The sequence below is a fragment of the Mirounga angustirostris genome, unplaced genomic scaffold (genome assembly GCF_029215605.1).
Source record: "Mirounga angustirostris isolate CCGP_5_RB_7025 unplaced genomic scaffold, mMirAng1.0.hap1 SCAF_3, whole genome shotgun sequence".
Classification (NCBI taxonomy): Eukaryota; Metazoa; Chordata; class Mammalia; order Carnivora; family Phocidae; genus Mirounga; species Mirounga angustirostris.
This window is the reverse complement of record NW_026991711.1, coordinates 169,625,025-169,638,085: the sequence shown is the minus strand read 5'-3', so window position 1 is coordinate 169,638,085 and position 13,061 is coordinate 169,625,025. Positions and strand designations below refer to the sequence as shown.

General features: G+C 40.4%; 2 protein-coding genes across 3 annotated transcripts in view; one reads left to right on the top strand and one right to left on the bottom strand.

The window, feature by feature from the left end:
- CPS1 (carbamoyl-phosphate synthase 1) overlaps nt 1–13,061 on the bottom strand; it is a 355,746-nt gene that overhangs the window by 181,393 nt on the left and 161,292 nt on the right. Inside the window, exon 8 of the mRNA XM_054506025.2 lies at nt 4,891–5,056. Coding sequence (XP_054362000.1) covers nt 4,891–5,056 — 166 coding nt within the window. The remainder of the gene's footprint in view (nt 1–4,890; nt 5,057–13,061) is intronic.
- Nucleotides 7,414–13,061, top strand: part of LANCL1 (LanC like glutathione S-transferase 1) — a 40,961-nt gene continuing 35,313 nt past the window's right edge. Inside the window, exons 1-3 of one of the 2 annotated variants that reach the window (XM_045868075.3) lie at nt 7,414–7,524; nt 7,778–7,874; nt 11,605–11,722. In XM_045868075.3, coding sequence (XP_045724031.1) covers nt 7,794–7,874; nt 11,605–11,722 — 199 coding nt within the window. In that variant the 5' untranslated portion in view covers nt 7,414–7,524; nt 7,778–7,793. Of the gene's footprint in view, nt 7,544–7,777; nt 7,875–11,604; nt 11,723–13,061 lie in introns of both variants that reach the window. The other variant, XM_045868074.3, reaches the window with a different exon arrangement.

Here is a 13,061-nt window from a genome sequence, read left to right as displayed (position 1 = left end):
TACTACTCTGCCTGGCCCCTGGCATGATGGTCGGTCGAGGCTTTGAGCTTTGAGCTAGGCCCCATGATGAGAAAGGTGTAAAGTGGAATTATTCTGCCTGAAGAAAATCAAAGTTTTAAAACTTGTAAGACTTGTCCTGACTAGTTGTCCTCCACCTTGCTCAAAAAATGTTTAAACTTCTGGTTGAAAGAGATTTAGGTTTGATCTAAGAAAGAACTCCTAGAAGTATAAGGATATTAAAAACCCTAATTGACTGGCAAAGGAAGTAGGAATGCTCCTTTTCTGGAAGTATCTCAGGTGAAATAGCTACCCATAAGTAGAGATTGTGATAGGTCAGAGTAAACAGACATTTCTTTTTCCTTCCTTCTTTTTTTCTTTTGTTTTAGTTTTTGTAGCCCAGGAAATACATTAGGGGTTATGATGTGTCAAATATAAACTGGAGGTTATGATAATTCACAGAATTTACTTGTTACCATTTAACACCATAATTTTTATATTCAAGATTCTCTCTCTCTCTCTCTCCCTCTCTCTGTCTCACCAGTTATTTTTCAAACTTTAGTCAGAAAGACATCATATGGAGAAGTTATTTCTTAAAAAATGCAGATTCAACCCAAATCTCCTGACTCAAAATCTGTGGCAGTGAAGTCTGAAAATCTGTATTTTTAATAAGCTCCCAAGGTGACACAATATATCAGAATTCCTGCTCTAGAACTTGAAGTCACCCGGGCAAAAAGTTTTGTATAGCTCCTTGGACTCCAAGTCCTGTCCCTCAGGGGACAGAAAATTCAGCCTGAGAATTTGATCCTTGCTCTCTCAGCCTACCCTGAGAGCAGCCCTGGCCCCCAGCTGTGAAGCTCAGCCCAAGGGTTGGAACAATGACAAAGGAGCCAGCTCCTCTCTGCAACTACAGCCCTTGATCTTGTGGCCCCTTTCGTCTGCACAAGAGTCGCTGGCTGACCTGTAATGTGATCAGTTCCAGATGATCCTACGTGGCAGTGGCTGAATTCTTGAAGTTTCCTTCCAGATCTAAGAACAGCTTCTCCCACCTCTTACTATAAACTGAACTTCTCCCATAGTTACTCACGTTTGAACTCTTGCCTCTCGTGGCAAATAGGAAGGAAAAAAGAAGTACAATAAACGTGGCTACCAGGCAAGTCAGAAAATTTTGAAGTTTCTCTTTTAAATAACTGAAAAGTACCTGCTGTAAGGCAGTTTTGAAGCTTCAAAGAGAGACCATCTGGGCCACAGTGTCTCTCCGTTGGTGACTTCCTCCACCAGGAAATAGGACTGCCAGATATGCCCAAAAAATACCTCAAAATGGGACGATATTTTATGGGGCTTTGGCAATACATCATCTCCATTCCATAGGTGAGTTTTATACGGTTGACTGGGGATGGAAGAAAATGTAGTTCTCCTGATTAATAATTCACTGCTGCAAGAAGGCTACTCTTGTAAGGGATACTTTCCATTTCTACCTTCATTATGCATTTTAAGCATATAGAGAATTTTAACAACTGCATAATTTTAACAACGCAACGTAGATACATATTTTCTTTTTTTTTTTTAAGATTTTATTTATTTATTTGAGACAGAGAGAATGAGAGACAGAGAGCATGAGAGGGAGGAGGGTCAGAGGGAGAAGCAGACTCCCTGCCGAGCAGGGAGCCCGATGCGGGACTCGATCCAGGGACTCCAGGATCATGACCTGAGCCGAAGGCAGTCGCTTAACCAACTGAGCCACCCAGGCGCCCCTAGATACATATTTTCAACAATAAAGGGGAGAGCCTCTTTTCATTTTGCTTGTAAAGACATGGGCTAACACGGTTGATCAAGATCCCCTCTCAAATATTAAATGCAGAGAGGAAAAGACAGTTTAAATGTTTGTACATTTTTTACCAACTTTCTGTACTCACAGTCTTTAATCTCCTAAGAAAAGCCCAGCACACCTGTGTTTCACATGATCGCGGCTCTCACCCAGCAGGTACATTTAAAGAAAAGAATCTGTCAGCACACTAATAACAGTCCTAACAAGGGAGGGACAAAATGCTGCCAGCACCATAGGAAATACTATCTCTGGGAAATTAAAAGTGTACGGTCGTGTGTATGGTATATGTGTGTTTATGTTCTTGTTTCCCTCTCTGGCAATAGCTCCTGTCAATCCATGAATTCTCCGCTATGAATGAAATAGAAAATTGCTTCAGTATTAAAAGGTCCCGACTGGATGTTAAGCCAACAGCATGGTGATTTGCAACTCAGGTTTAGATAACTCTTGCTTTATGCTTCTTTGGGCTGGAAAGGAAATAGTGTACTCTCCACCACAGATGCAATACTTAGGAGAAAAGTGAAAAAAGTAACAGCCATTTGCCTAATTTTGTGTGTGTGTTTTGTTTTGTGAAGGGGGAGAATTTTCTAGGAAGAAAAGAGAGACTATGGAGTCTTCTGATCTACCTTCTACCAAAGGTCAATGACCTAGTTGCCAAGAATGCTCTAGGGAAATTGTGGGAGGAAAGGGAGAAGGCTTGGTTGCTAGAAGATCCGCGTGGCAAAGGGAACACCACAGAAACGGTAACCATGTTGCCCCTTTGATGGCAGACACATAGTAGCAGTTACTAGAACGGCCATTATCCATCGGAGCCACTAACTGGCCCCCCAAATTAGTCCTCCTTCTTTCATTGTGGCAGGCCACTCAGCCGCTCAGCAGAAGACTTTATTTTGCAGGCTTCTGGACAGCTAGAGGTGGCAATGTGACTGAATCCTCATCAGGGGCATAATGTGGAAGTGGTGCTTTCCACTCCCTGGTCTGGGGCCAAAGGCACATGCACGCCTGTGTTTTCCTGACCTTCCCACAAGCTGGAATACAGCTGTGCCATGACCAGTATGGATCTTACAGACAAGGATAACACACTTGTGTTAGGAGGGAGGAAAAAACAGTAGGATGAAATGAAGAGAAAAATAAATGTATTTATTTCACTGATTATGCTTTCGAGCTTCTTTGTAACTTAGCTTCCACCCTAACTAGTACACATTATAATATTCTGAAACTAAGGTCTTAGAATAGAACTGAAGAGCCCTCAGACCATATCCATTTTCTCAGTTTATCATAGACCTTACCAGAGTTCTAGAAGTATTCTGTTTCAAAGGCAATAATACAATGATTATTTCCTGAGAGTTTACACAAGGTACTTAAGAAAAGGAACACTATTATATTTTTTCCAAAAAAATTATTTGGAATTTATGGAATGGAATGGGCCCTGAAAAATCAACAATCAAAACTATATTAACCACAAATGTGTTCAGCCACCATAGCCACAGATGAAAATAGTACTCATATGGGCTGAATCGTGCCCCTCCCCCTGCCCCAAATTCATATGTTGAAGTCCTAACTGCCGGTACCTCAGAATGTGGCCATACTTGGAGACAGAGGTTCTTTAACGATGTAATTAAGTGATATGAGGTCATTAGAGTGGGTACTTATCCATTATTACTGGTGTCCTTCTAAGAAGAGATTAGGAAACAGACACACAGAGACCATGTGAAGACACAGGGAGAAGACAGCCATGTGCAAGCTAAAGAGAGAGGCTTCAGAAGAAATCAACCCCGCCAGCACCTTTACCTTGGATATCCAACCTCCAGAACTGTGAGGCAATAAACTTCTGACAGTTAAGCTACCCAATCTGGTGGTCCTTTGTTATGACAGCCCTAGAAAACTAACACACGTATGTCAAGGTCAAGCATTTTTCTTTTTAGCCAGAACTATGGAGAAATTCTTTGGGTTGCTTCTCTAACAAAATGAAACAAAACAAACAAAAGAAATGAGTTCTGCATGATTTCTACTAATTCAAATTGATGGGTTCTTCTGGCTAACAAAGAGAGAACTTGTTCATATTTGGATGATATCTGAACTTTCAAAACAATTCTATACCCTCTCCAAAATAAGTATGGATCCATGCCTCATGCTATATTCAAAAGTGAACTCCAGATAGGCTAAAGACATAAATGTAAAAAGTAAAAAGATAATAAAATAAAATGCAGAAAACCATCTTCGCAGCCTAGGAGTGGATAAAGACTTTCTGGACAGGAAGCTAAATCCTCAAATCACAATGTCGAACTTGGATGGGTTTAACTGCATTAAAATGAAGAATTATAGTACAGTGAAGGATACTCTTGAAAAAGCTAACTGACCAGAGGAGATTCTGCAACATCTAAAGCCAAAAAATATTAGTATCTACAATAACCTACCCACCCCCACAAAAAAACAAAAACAACTCCTGCAAATCAACAAGAAAATAATACCATACCCAATAGAAAAATTGGCAAAGGATATGAACAGGTAAATCTCAGAGAATGAGCAGAGGTCTAATAAGTATGAAGCAAAGCTCAACATCCTTAGCAACAAAAATACTGAAAGCTTAAGCATCAATGATATTTCCACATTGTCCGTTAGAATTGCAAAAACTACAACACTAGATAATAACTAGTGTTGGAAAGAACATGGGAATGACAGAAACTATTAGATACTATTGGAGGGAATATAACCTAGTCGAATAGTTCTGGAAAGCATTCTAAAGGGACTAGGGAAACCAAGTATAAGATGTCCTTTGATTCAGCAATCTACTTCTGGGTATAGTAGTCCCCCATTATCTGTGGAAGATACGTTCCAAGATCCCTGGTGGATGCCTGAAACCACAGATAGCACCGAATCCTACATATACTATGTTTTTTTCCCCCAGGCATACATACCTATGATAAAGTTTAATTTATAACTTAAGCACAGTAAAAGATTAACAAGTAAAGATAGAGAAATTATAAAAATATAATAAAAGTTATGTGAATGTGGTTTCTCTCTGACAAAACATCGTACTGTACTGTATTGTGCTTTACTGTACTCACCCCTCCTCTTCTTCTTATGATGTGAGATGACAAAATGCCAACGTGCTGAGACGTGGCGAGGAGTATGACGTAGGCATCGTGAGGTAGTGTTAGGCTACTATTGACCCTCTGACGATTCGCCACAAGAAAGATCATCTGTTTCCAGAGCAAGGCAAACCACGGGGAACTGAAAGTGCAGAAAACAAAACCGTGGATGAGGGCGGACTGCGGTATTTATCTCAGGAATACTCACATCCAGATCCCTCTGAGAACATGTGCCTGGATATACCTGACTGTATTATTTGCGATGTGGAAGTTAGAAACAATGCCCTTCCCTAGGGGAAAGGATAAGTAAAATGAGGTGGAGACATACTATGAAAATATAATACATTATCTAAAACTACCAATGGTACGTGGAGCGACACAGAGAGATATAAATCACAAGTGGTGGGGTATTTGTAGCACTATCCCACTTATTAAAAGTACATACCCACAAAACCCATGATATATTTTCCAAAAGATATACAAACTAAACATATTGTGGTGATTGTCTTCTGGAGGAGAAGAATGATGAAGAAGAAGAAGAGTGGGAACTGGGAATTAAGAGAAAAATTAAAATAGAATAGGGTCTTGCATGCACTGATAATGTTATTACTAAAAACCAAGGAGTATAATTAGCTCATTTCTGCACCTGCAATTTAAACACAGACACACATACAACAAAACTTCCCTCCCCAAGCTCCTCCCGAATTTCTTTCAGTGCATTATTCTAGCAAGGCAAATCTTCAATGAGGACACTGGAATTAATTAGACAGTTGCTTAATCTTATTAAACATTTTTGGTTACACTATCTGAGTGTTCACAAGCCACGGGCAATTTGTTGTCCCACCCCTCACAGGGATATCGGGTATTTGGCAATGTCTGCAAACATTTTTGGTTGTCACCACTTGGGGAGCGGGTGCTACTTGCTCCTGGGTGGGCAGGGGCCAGGGATGCTGCTAAACATACTGCAATGAACGGGACAGGGTCCCACAACAAAGAAGCATCCCTTTCCAAATATCAACAGGGCTGAGATTGAGAACCCCTACACTATCTCACTACATTTTCTATTTACTTCTTTGGTTTTGGGGAGGCTGCCCTTCAAGCTGACCAAGATGCTCCTTTCCTCCTTCCCATCTTACTCGTCCATTACTCTCCTTCCATCTTTCCCTTCCCACTCTTCTTTTATTTCTGCTCAAGCACAGTCTACTGTCTTAGGCTGCCACTCTCCCTCTAGTAAAATACCACACTGATTTTAATTGCTCATAAAGACTGTGAACGAGATAAACTGATAGTAAGCCATTAATAATTAAAGACAATTAATTGATAAAATGCCTCTCGCCCCTTTTCCTCTTCTTTCTTATGAGTTGCTCTACCACACACCCATCTATTAAAATAGGAAAGGTACCGATTTGAAAGTCACTGAGGGCCTCTACTAAATCTTCATGAATTGGGTGAAGGAGCTAACTAATATCTTAGAAGACAACAGTTAAAACAACAAACTGGGCAGGAGGGGATCAGAAGTAGGCTTTGAGATGGCAGCCACAAAGGGACAATTTTGGGCCAAGGTGGGGGTGAAGTAGGGATTGAGCTTCACCAACTGGATGTTTGATGCTCAACTCCTTCACTGAAACAAGAGGAAGGGAAAGAGCAGAGAGAGTGACTATGACTTTTTAATTGAATTCCGGAATCCTCTGAGCAACAGAATGGGACTAATGTGTCCCAGGTGGGATTTAAGTCTAAATGAAAGGATTGATTTTCAGATAATGGAGACTGTTAGACATTGAATTTCAATGTTGTGGATATCCTGCTCTGTTGGTCTTATTTTTTTTAAAGGACTTAAGTATACTGTATTACAGTCCCATTTAGACTAATGAGCAGATCAAAATTCTTAAGAGCTGTGATTTGTGATTTTGTGCATTTCCCTTGAAGTTTCAATTGCCATTTGGTAGGTTGTCCCTTGGGCATTCACATCTCTTCTTTAGTGCCTTGGAGGTTAAATTATCATAAGTTATCTCCAAAGGACCCATTATCCATTTCTTCCATATACCCTGTTTTTTGTTCTTGATGCTGCTAATGGTGGCAGTAGTGTTTTGTTTATTTTCCTTCTTTTAGTTTTTTTAAGAAACAAAAGAAAAAGTCTGGAAGGTCTCTGTAGAGACATTATCCTCCCCATTTTATTCAGTCTGAGCAGTAGAAATATGAATATGTTCAGGCCTCAAAGCAGTCTTTTTTCTTCTCCAGATAAATTCCTAATTCTTATGACTCATCTGGACTTGAATTATTTTTTTTAAATAAAAAAGTTAAAAGTTAAAAGAGAAGAAAGGCAGGAAATACCTGGCACATTTGCACGTTACTCTAAGCTCCGTCCCCACTCCAGCTAACCGGGAATGAAACCACCAGGCGAGATGCTTTAGAAATCACCCTCCTGTCTCTTTAACAAACTGTAAATGAGAAGGGGGCGGGCCTCCAGAGTGCCGAAGGTTCTGATTGGTCCTTCCGGCCGGCAGGAAGTGGGCAGTGAAAGCATCGCAGCTGTTGGTGTCCGAGGCTGCAGGCTGAGAGGCCGAGGTCTGGCCGGGCTTCAGGACCCTGAGCCCGCTGCAGCTTCAAATCGTAGGAGCGGGGACGAAGGGTGCAAAACGGGGTCCCTTCATCGCGGTGGGCGCTGGGCCCTGGCAGCCTTTTCGCGGAGGTGCCGCGGCCTAGCAGCCGTGCGGCCGTGGGCCCTGGGTCCGCTCAGACCACCAAGACTGCGCAGTGACCCAGGAGCTGGAAGGGGGGTGTTGCGCGGGCTCTGGCCGCTGCCCTCGCAACAGGGCCGGGGCCCCTGTCTCAACCTAGCTTCTTTTTTTCCCCTCTTCTGCAGGCTCGCTTCCGGCGTCATGGCTCAAAGGGCCTTCCCGAATCCTTACGCCGATTTTAACAAATCCCTGGCCGAAGGCTACTTTGATTCTGCCGGGAGGGTGAGTTTGGGATACATCTGCCTGCATCCCTACCTCCAGCCCCTGGTGTTGAGAAAGGAGCTCAGTTTTTGCCTGAAGGAAAGGGATGAGTATCTCCCTTTAAAAATATACGTAATCTCAAGATAAATATATAAGATACATGTCAAAATAGACAGTTTGAGTTCTGCTTCTGTAAGAAGTCATTGTTATTAATATTCATAATTGAAATAGCCTCAGTCATTAATAATTTAAATTATAAAAATTGGCGAATATGTCGTTTTTATATGTGATTTGGCATTTTTTTAAATCAATTTTGCTTTGCTTTTTAAAGAGAGGGGAGGAGGGGCGCCTGGGTGGCTCGGTTGTTAAGCATCTGCTTTCGGCTCAGGTCAGGATCCCAGGGTCCTGGGATCAAGCCCCGCATCGGGCTCCCTGCTCCGCAGGAAGCCTGCTTCTCCCTCTCCCACTCCCGCTTGTGTTCCCTCTCTGGCTGTCTCTCTGTCAAATAAATAAAATAAAATCTTAAAAAAAAAAAAAATTAAAGGGAGGGGAGGAGTCCTGGTGGTATGTCACATGTGCCGTGTTATTGCTTTATATTTGCATGCAAACAGGGGCAGGGTCCACGATGAGAGTAAACGGGGATGTGTGGTAAAGACATCTTCAAACAAAGTGCTGAGAAAAATTAGGGACATAGGCCTGAAATTCTTCCTACTTTTGCCACTCTTTGCAGGACATCCCCACACCTGGGGGTGGGGGGGGGAACGGCGGGGTGATAGTAACTTAATGTTACTTATAAGCCACAGAGCAAAAGAGAAGCTGGATTTAAGGTACCCCACAGGCCTGTTGGAACATAATTTTCTCATGCCTCTTTGAGTGACCGTAATTAAGAGGGAATACAATTCTTTTTAAGAATACCTAGCTGAGAAATTATGAGTGTGTTAGGTTGGAAGAGTGATCTCTTTAAAGTGCGCACGTATTTTTTTTTTAATTCTACCAGTTTATTTCTTCTAAGCTTACCATACGAAAAGCACTTCACATGAGATATAATGGCCTTAGAGATTTCGTATCTGCCAAGTTAACTTTATGTGGCTCTTTTGGTTCTTCCCTGGAAACATTTGTGACGATGGATTAATTTAACATCAGTAATACAAGTAGGAGGAATGAAAGAGCTGGAGAAGAGTTGTAGAATAGAAGGGTACCAAAATATACAGGAATCTAGAGTCAATCTGATTTTTTTTTTAAGATTTTATTTATTTATTTATTTATTTATTTGAGAGAGAGAGGGAGGGAGGGAGAATCTGAAGCAGACTCCACACTGAGTGCAGAGCCCGACTCGGGGCTCAATCCACAACCAGGAGATCATGACCGGAGCTGAAAGTGGCTTAACCGACTGAGCCACCCAGGCACCCCTGATTTTTTTTTTTTTTTAAGACCAAAATTGAACTACACAAGCAAAGCTTCTTTTAATGATCTTGACGTCAAATGGCTTCCTTTTGGCCATTTGGACCTGTGTTCTGTCTACCTCTGCAGATCCTGATTTTTTGTCCTGTCTTGTTGGAGGAAGACCTGCTGTTTCATGCAGACTTGGCAAAGAGAACGCTTGAGGATTTATCCTAATGACAGAAGCCTTCAATAAAATATATCTCACTATTCAGGCTGTTTATAAATTAAATGCTTTTATAAATTTAACCATTTTAAGAGAGAAAAAAATATATTCACACATTTGAACTCTGACCCAAAAAAATAATTTATCACCTAACACATGATTTTGGACAGATTCCAGAAAGAAACTAGCATACCAGTTCTAAAATTGTTTAATGTTGAACATCAAGATTCAGACTCTGGAGATCTGTCCTCCTTAATTTGTTAAAACAGACATTTCAACAAGGAATTGGTCTGTTTTCTGGCATCTATCAGAAAAAAAAGGGCTTTTGGAGACTGCAAATTATTGCTAGAGTTTGAATAATTTTGTGGTCTGCTACAAGCAATCAATATTCTCTGGCAGGTCACCTTTATTAAATGCAGTTATGTGACAAATAGAAAGTAACTTCCCTTCCTGAGACTGAGGTGTTCTCATTTTTGGTCTCAAAGTAAGGCCAGGCAAGATGATAAATTATCCATGATCTATGAACGGAAGATGACATGTTCTCATATAGATGTACTCCTCTGTCTAGTTGAGATTTATAGACCTTTTATATTAATATTGAAGTATATTTTACCTTATTAAATGTATTTTCAAGACTTATTGAAATCTTAACCTCTTGGCAGAAATCGTTGAATAATGGGAGCATGTCCATCAAACGATGTGGTTTCTTCTTCAGAGTGTGAAATAAGGGATCATGGTACTTCAGAAAAATTATCCAGATATGGTTGATAGTCTGATTTGCCTTCTCAGAGATGCTCTTCAGAAGTAAAATTTAATATATTTTTATAATAATTCTGAAACTGCCTTCTTTCTTGTTCCAGTGTTAATATGCCCTTTTTAAAAAATGAGATTATGATGTTAACAGGTAGCAGTTAGGTTTGTTTTTATAATCCTTACATGGTGAAGTGAAATGTTTGTGCCCATGTAGTATTCCCCAACATTGTTTTGAAATTTTACTGCTCTGTAAAATCCAAGTCTGGGAATCACAGCAGGTTTCTAAAATTGTGGAGGGATACAGTAAAGTGACCTTTTAAGACACTTGATGATTCAGTGTATACAGAACTTGCAAAATATTTTTCAGTTGCCTTTAGGATGAATAACAGTGGTTTTGTGGACCTCACAGTTTGCCCAGCATCTGTGGGCCTTCGTATGGATATCACTACCCCACAACCCCAGCTTTCGTGTGCTTTTTAATCCATACCCAAATTATTACTTGTTATAGACCCTTGCACTGCTTAAAATTATAAAAATATCAACAGTTACATCCCTGAATGTGAGAGACCTTAGGCACACAATCTCATTTGATCCTCAGAGTATCTTTTGACATTGGTGGGGCAGGTATTACTATCCTGACTTTATAAAGGTAATTGAAGCATAAAGAAGTTATGAGTAGAGCGCGATCACTCAGCTAATGGTGGATAAAGATGTAGCCAGCCTCATTCATTGGGCAGTATTTATGAAGCCCCTCCTCTGCTAGGCACTGTGCTGGGCATGGGTTTTGTGATGCTAGGTCTGATGTTCTTGCCACTCTGCCTGAGCCTCCTGATGTCCGTGAATTTATTTTGACTTTCTTATGCTACTTTTACAGTTTTTAAAAATTGTCTATCCATTTTTTACAAATGGATTTTTATAAATGTTTATCTTCATTTTTTAAATAACAAAAGCAACCAGAGTGTTTCCTTAGGGAATTAACATTGCTGCCGCTTGAATAGCTGGAAAACAGCAAACATCTTCTGACTTGTGCTTAATTTATTAAGATGACTTTTATTATAATAAGAAATATTGGCTTAAATAACAGATGCTCCCTGTTAATTGGAAATTACTGCATGCCAGTTTTTCATCAGCAGTCTACTTTAGTATTTAATTATAAATTTGATGTAAGACATTTAGTTACAAAATATTTCCTGCCTTGAGTAGGAAAACGTCATAGCACTTTTTAAGTTTTATTAATCTGTGGTTATTAAGAATAAAATAATTTTCCAGTTCTCCCAGGCAGTAGAAGTGGCCTAAGTGGAAATGAAGTACCCTCCTATGTTGATAGCCTGTAGTCCAGGAAGTTGAGCGGTCCATATTTTTTGATACTTGTTTTCCCTTTAATATCTACAGCTGACTCCTGAGTTCTCACAACGCTTGAACAATAAGATTCGAGAGCTGCTTCAGCAAATGGAGAGGGGCCTAAAGTCGGCAGACCCCCGGGATAGCACTGTTTACACTGGCTGGGCAGGTAAGAAGTGCTGACTGTGCGCTGGCATGAGCAATGTAGAGGAGGGCCAGAGCATCACCTTGTGAGAATGTGTGACTGACTGGGACACCCTCACATGCTTCCTGTGTCTGTGAATGAGTAATTGTTTCCGGGAGAATGTGGTGCTCTCAGCCTCGCCTTGGGATTTGGGTCTCTAACAGTGCTCTGAATATAGGGCAAGGGAAGCATATTCATGGAATTCATACCTGCCACAAATTTGGATGGCTGCTTGTGGAAAGAAAAATTGATGTTTAGCATTACCTAGTTAATTTGGAGATGGAATGTCAGTGGGAAGAGTTGGGAGGAGTCTCAGAATACAGTGTGTGAAACAGAAGTACAGAGAATTAATCCACAGAAAATAAAACATGCCCAGATGTGTCATTTTTTTAAAAAAGTTACCACATAACAGGGATCCATACATGAACACAGAGTAAACCAGAGATTCCATGAACTAATCATCTTAAATAGTCACTGCTGGTTGGTTTGCATTCACTGTTTTGCTAGTCATTGAGAGGTTGGAGAAGTTTGGGAAGAAATAGTACATAGATGTCAAAGAAGTGAGAGAGAGACAGAGGAAAGAAGGAACATTGAAGAACTTCAGTTAGTTTACTAATGAAGAGAGACAGAAAGATAGCTTTATAATCTCAAAGATGCACAGTTTAGAGACTCAGTGTTTTCCAGTTACTCTGAAAAGGAGACAAAGTGGAACAACTTTTCAGCTCGAGGAATTTAAATTTCGTTTTAAGGCAATGGTGCTTGTCATGAGCATGCAGGCTCCTGAGCCTCACAGTGGAGATAATCAGTGTCATAGGTCTTGAGCGGGGCCCAGGAATATGCATTTTGCAAGCCTCAGTGGTCCTGATGTAGATAGTCTTCTATGGACTGCACTTTGAGAGCTTTTCTCTGGCAGGAATTTACTAAAAGCAAACCTTTTGGTAATGGCAAGTGATTCTCTCTGTCCTTATGAAGACAGGAAGGCAGATAAAAATCAGAATAAAATTATAGTCTCAGGGATGTTTAAAGTCAGTATTTTATAAAATAAGAGGAATTGACTAGTTAATGTTGGGCCCTCCCTCTTAGCTTAGTTTTATGATTTGGGGTGATTTTAGAAACTTAACACAAGATGTGTTAAAGATGAGAATAAATGTGAAAGTATTTTGCTTCAAGAAGGAAGTTACAACAACAGTTAACATTTAAGTGAACATTACTGTTCTCTATTTAAAATTGTGAGAATTTGAACAAAATAGGACAGGTACAATGCATGGTTATTTTTAGCTTTCCTCTTGATTTCCACACTGTTTAAAGCCCAGACTTGTAGATC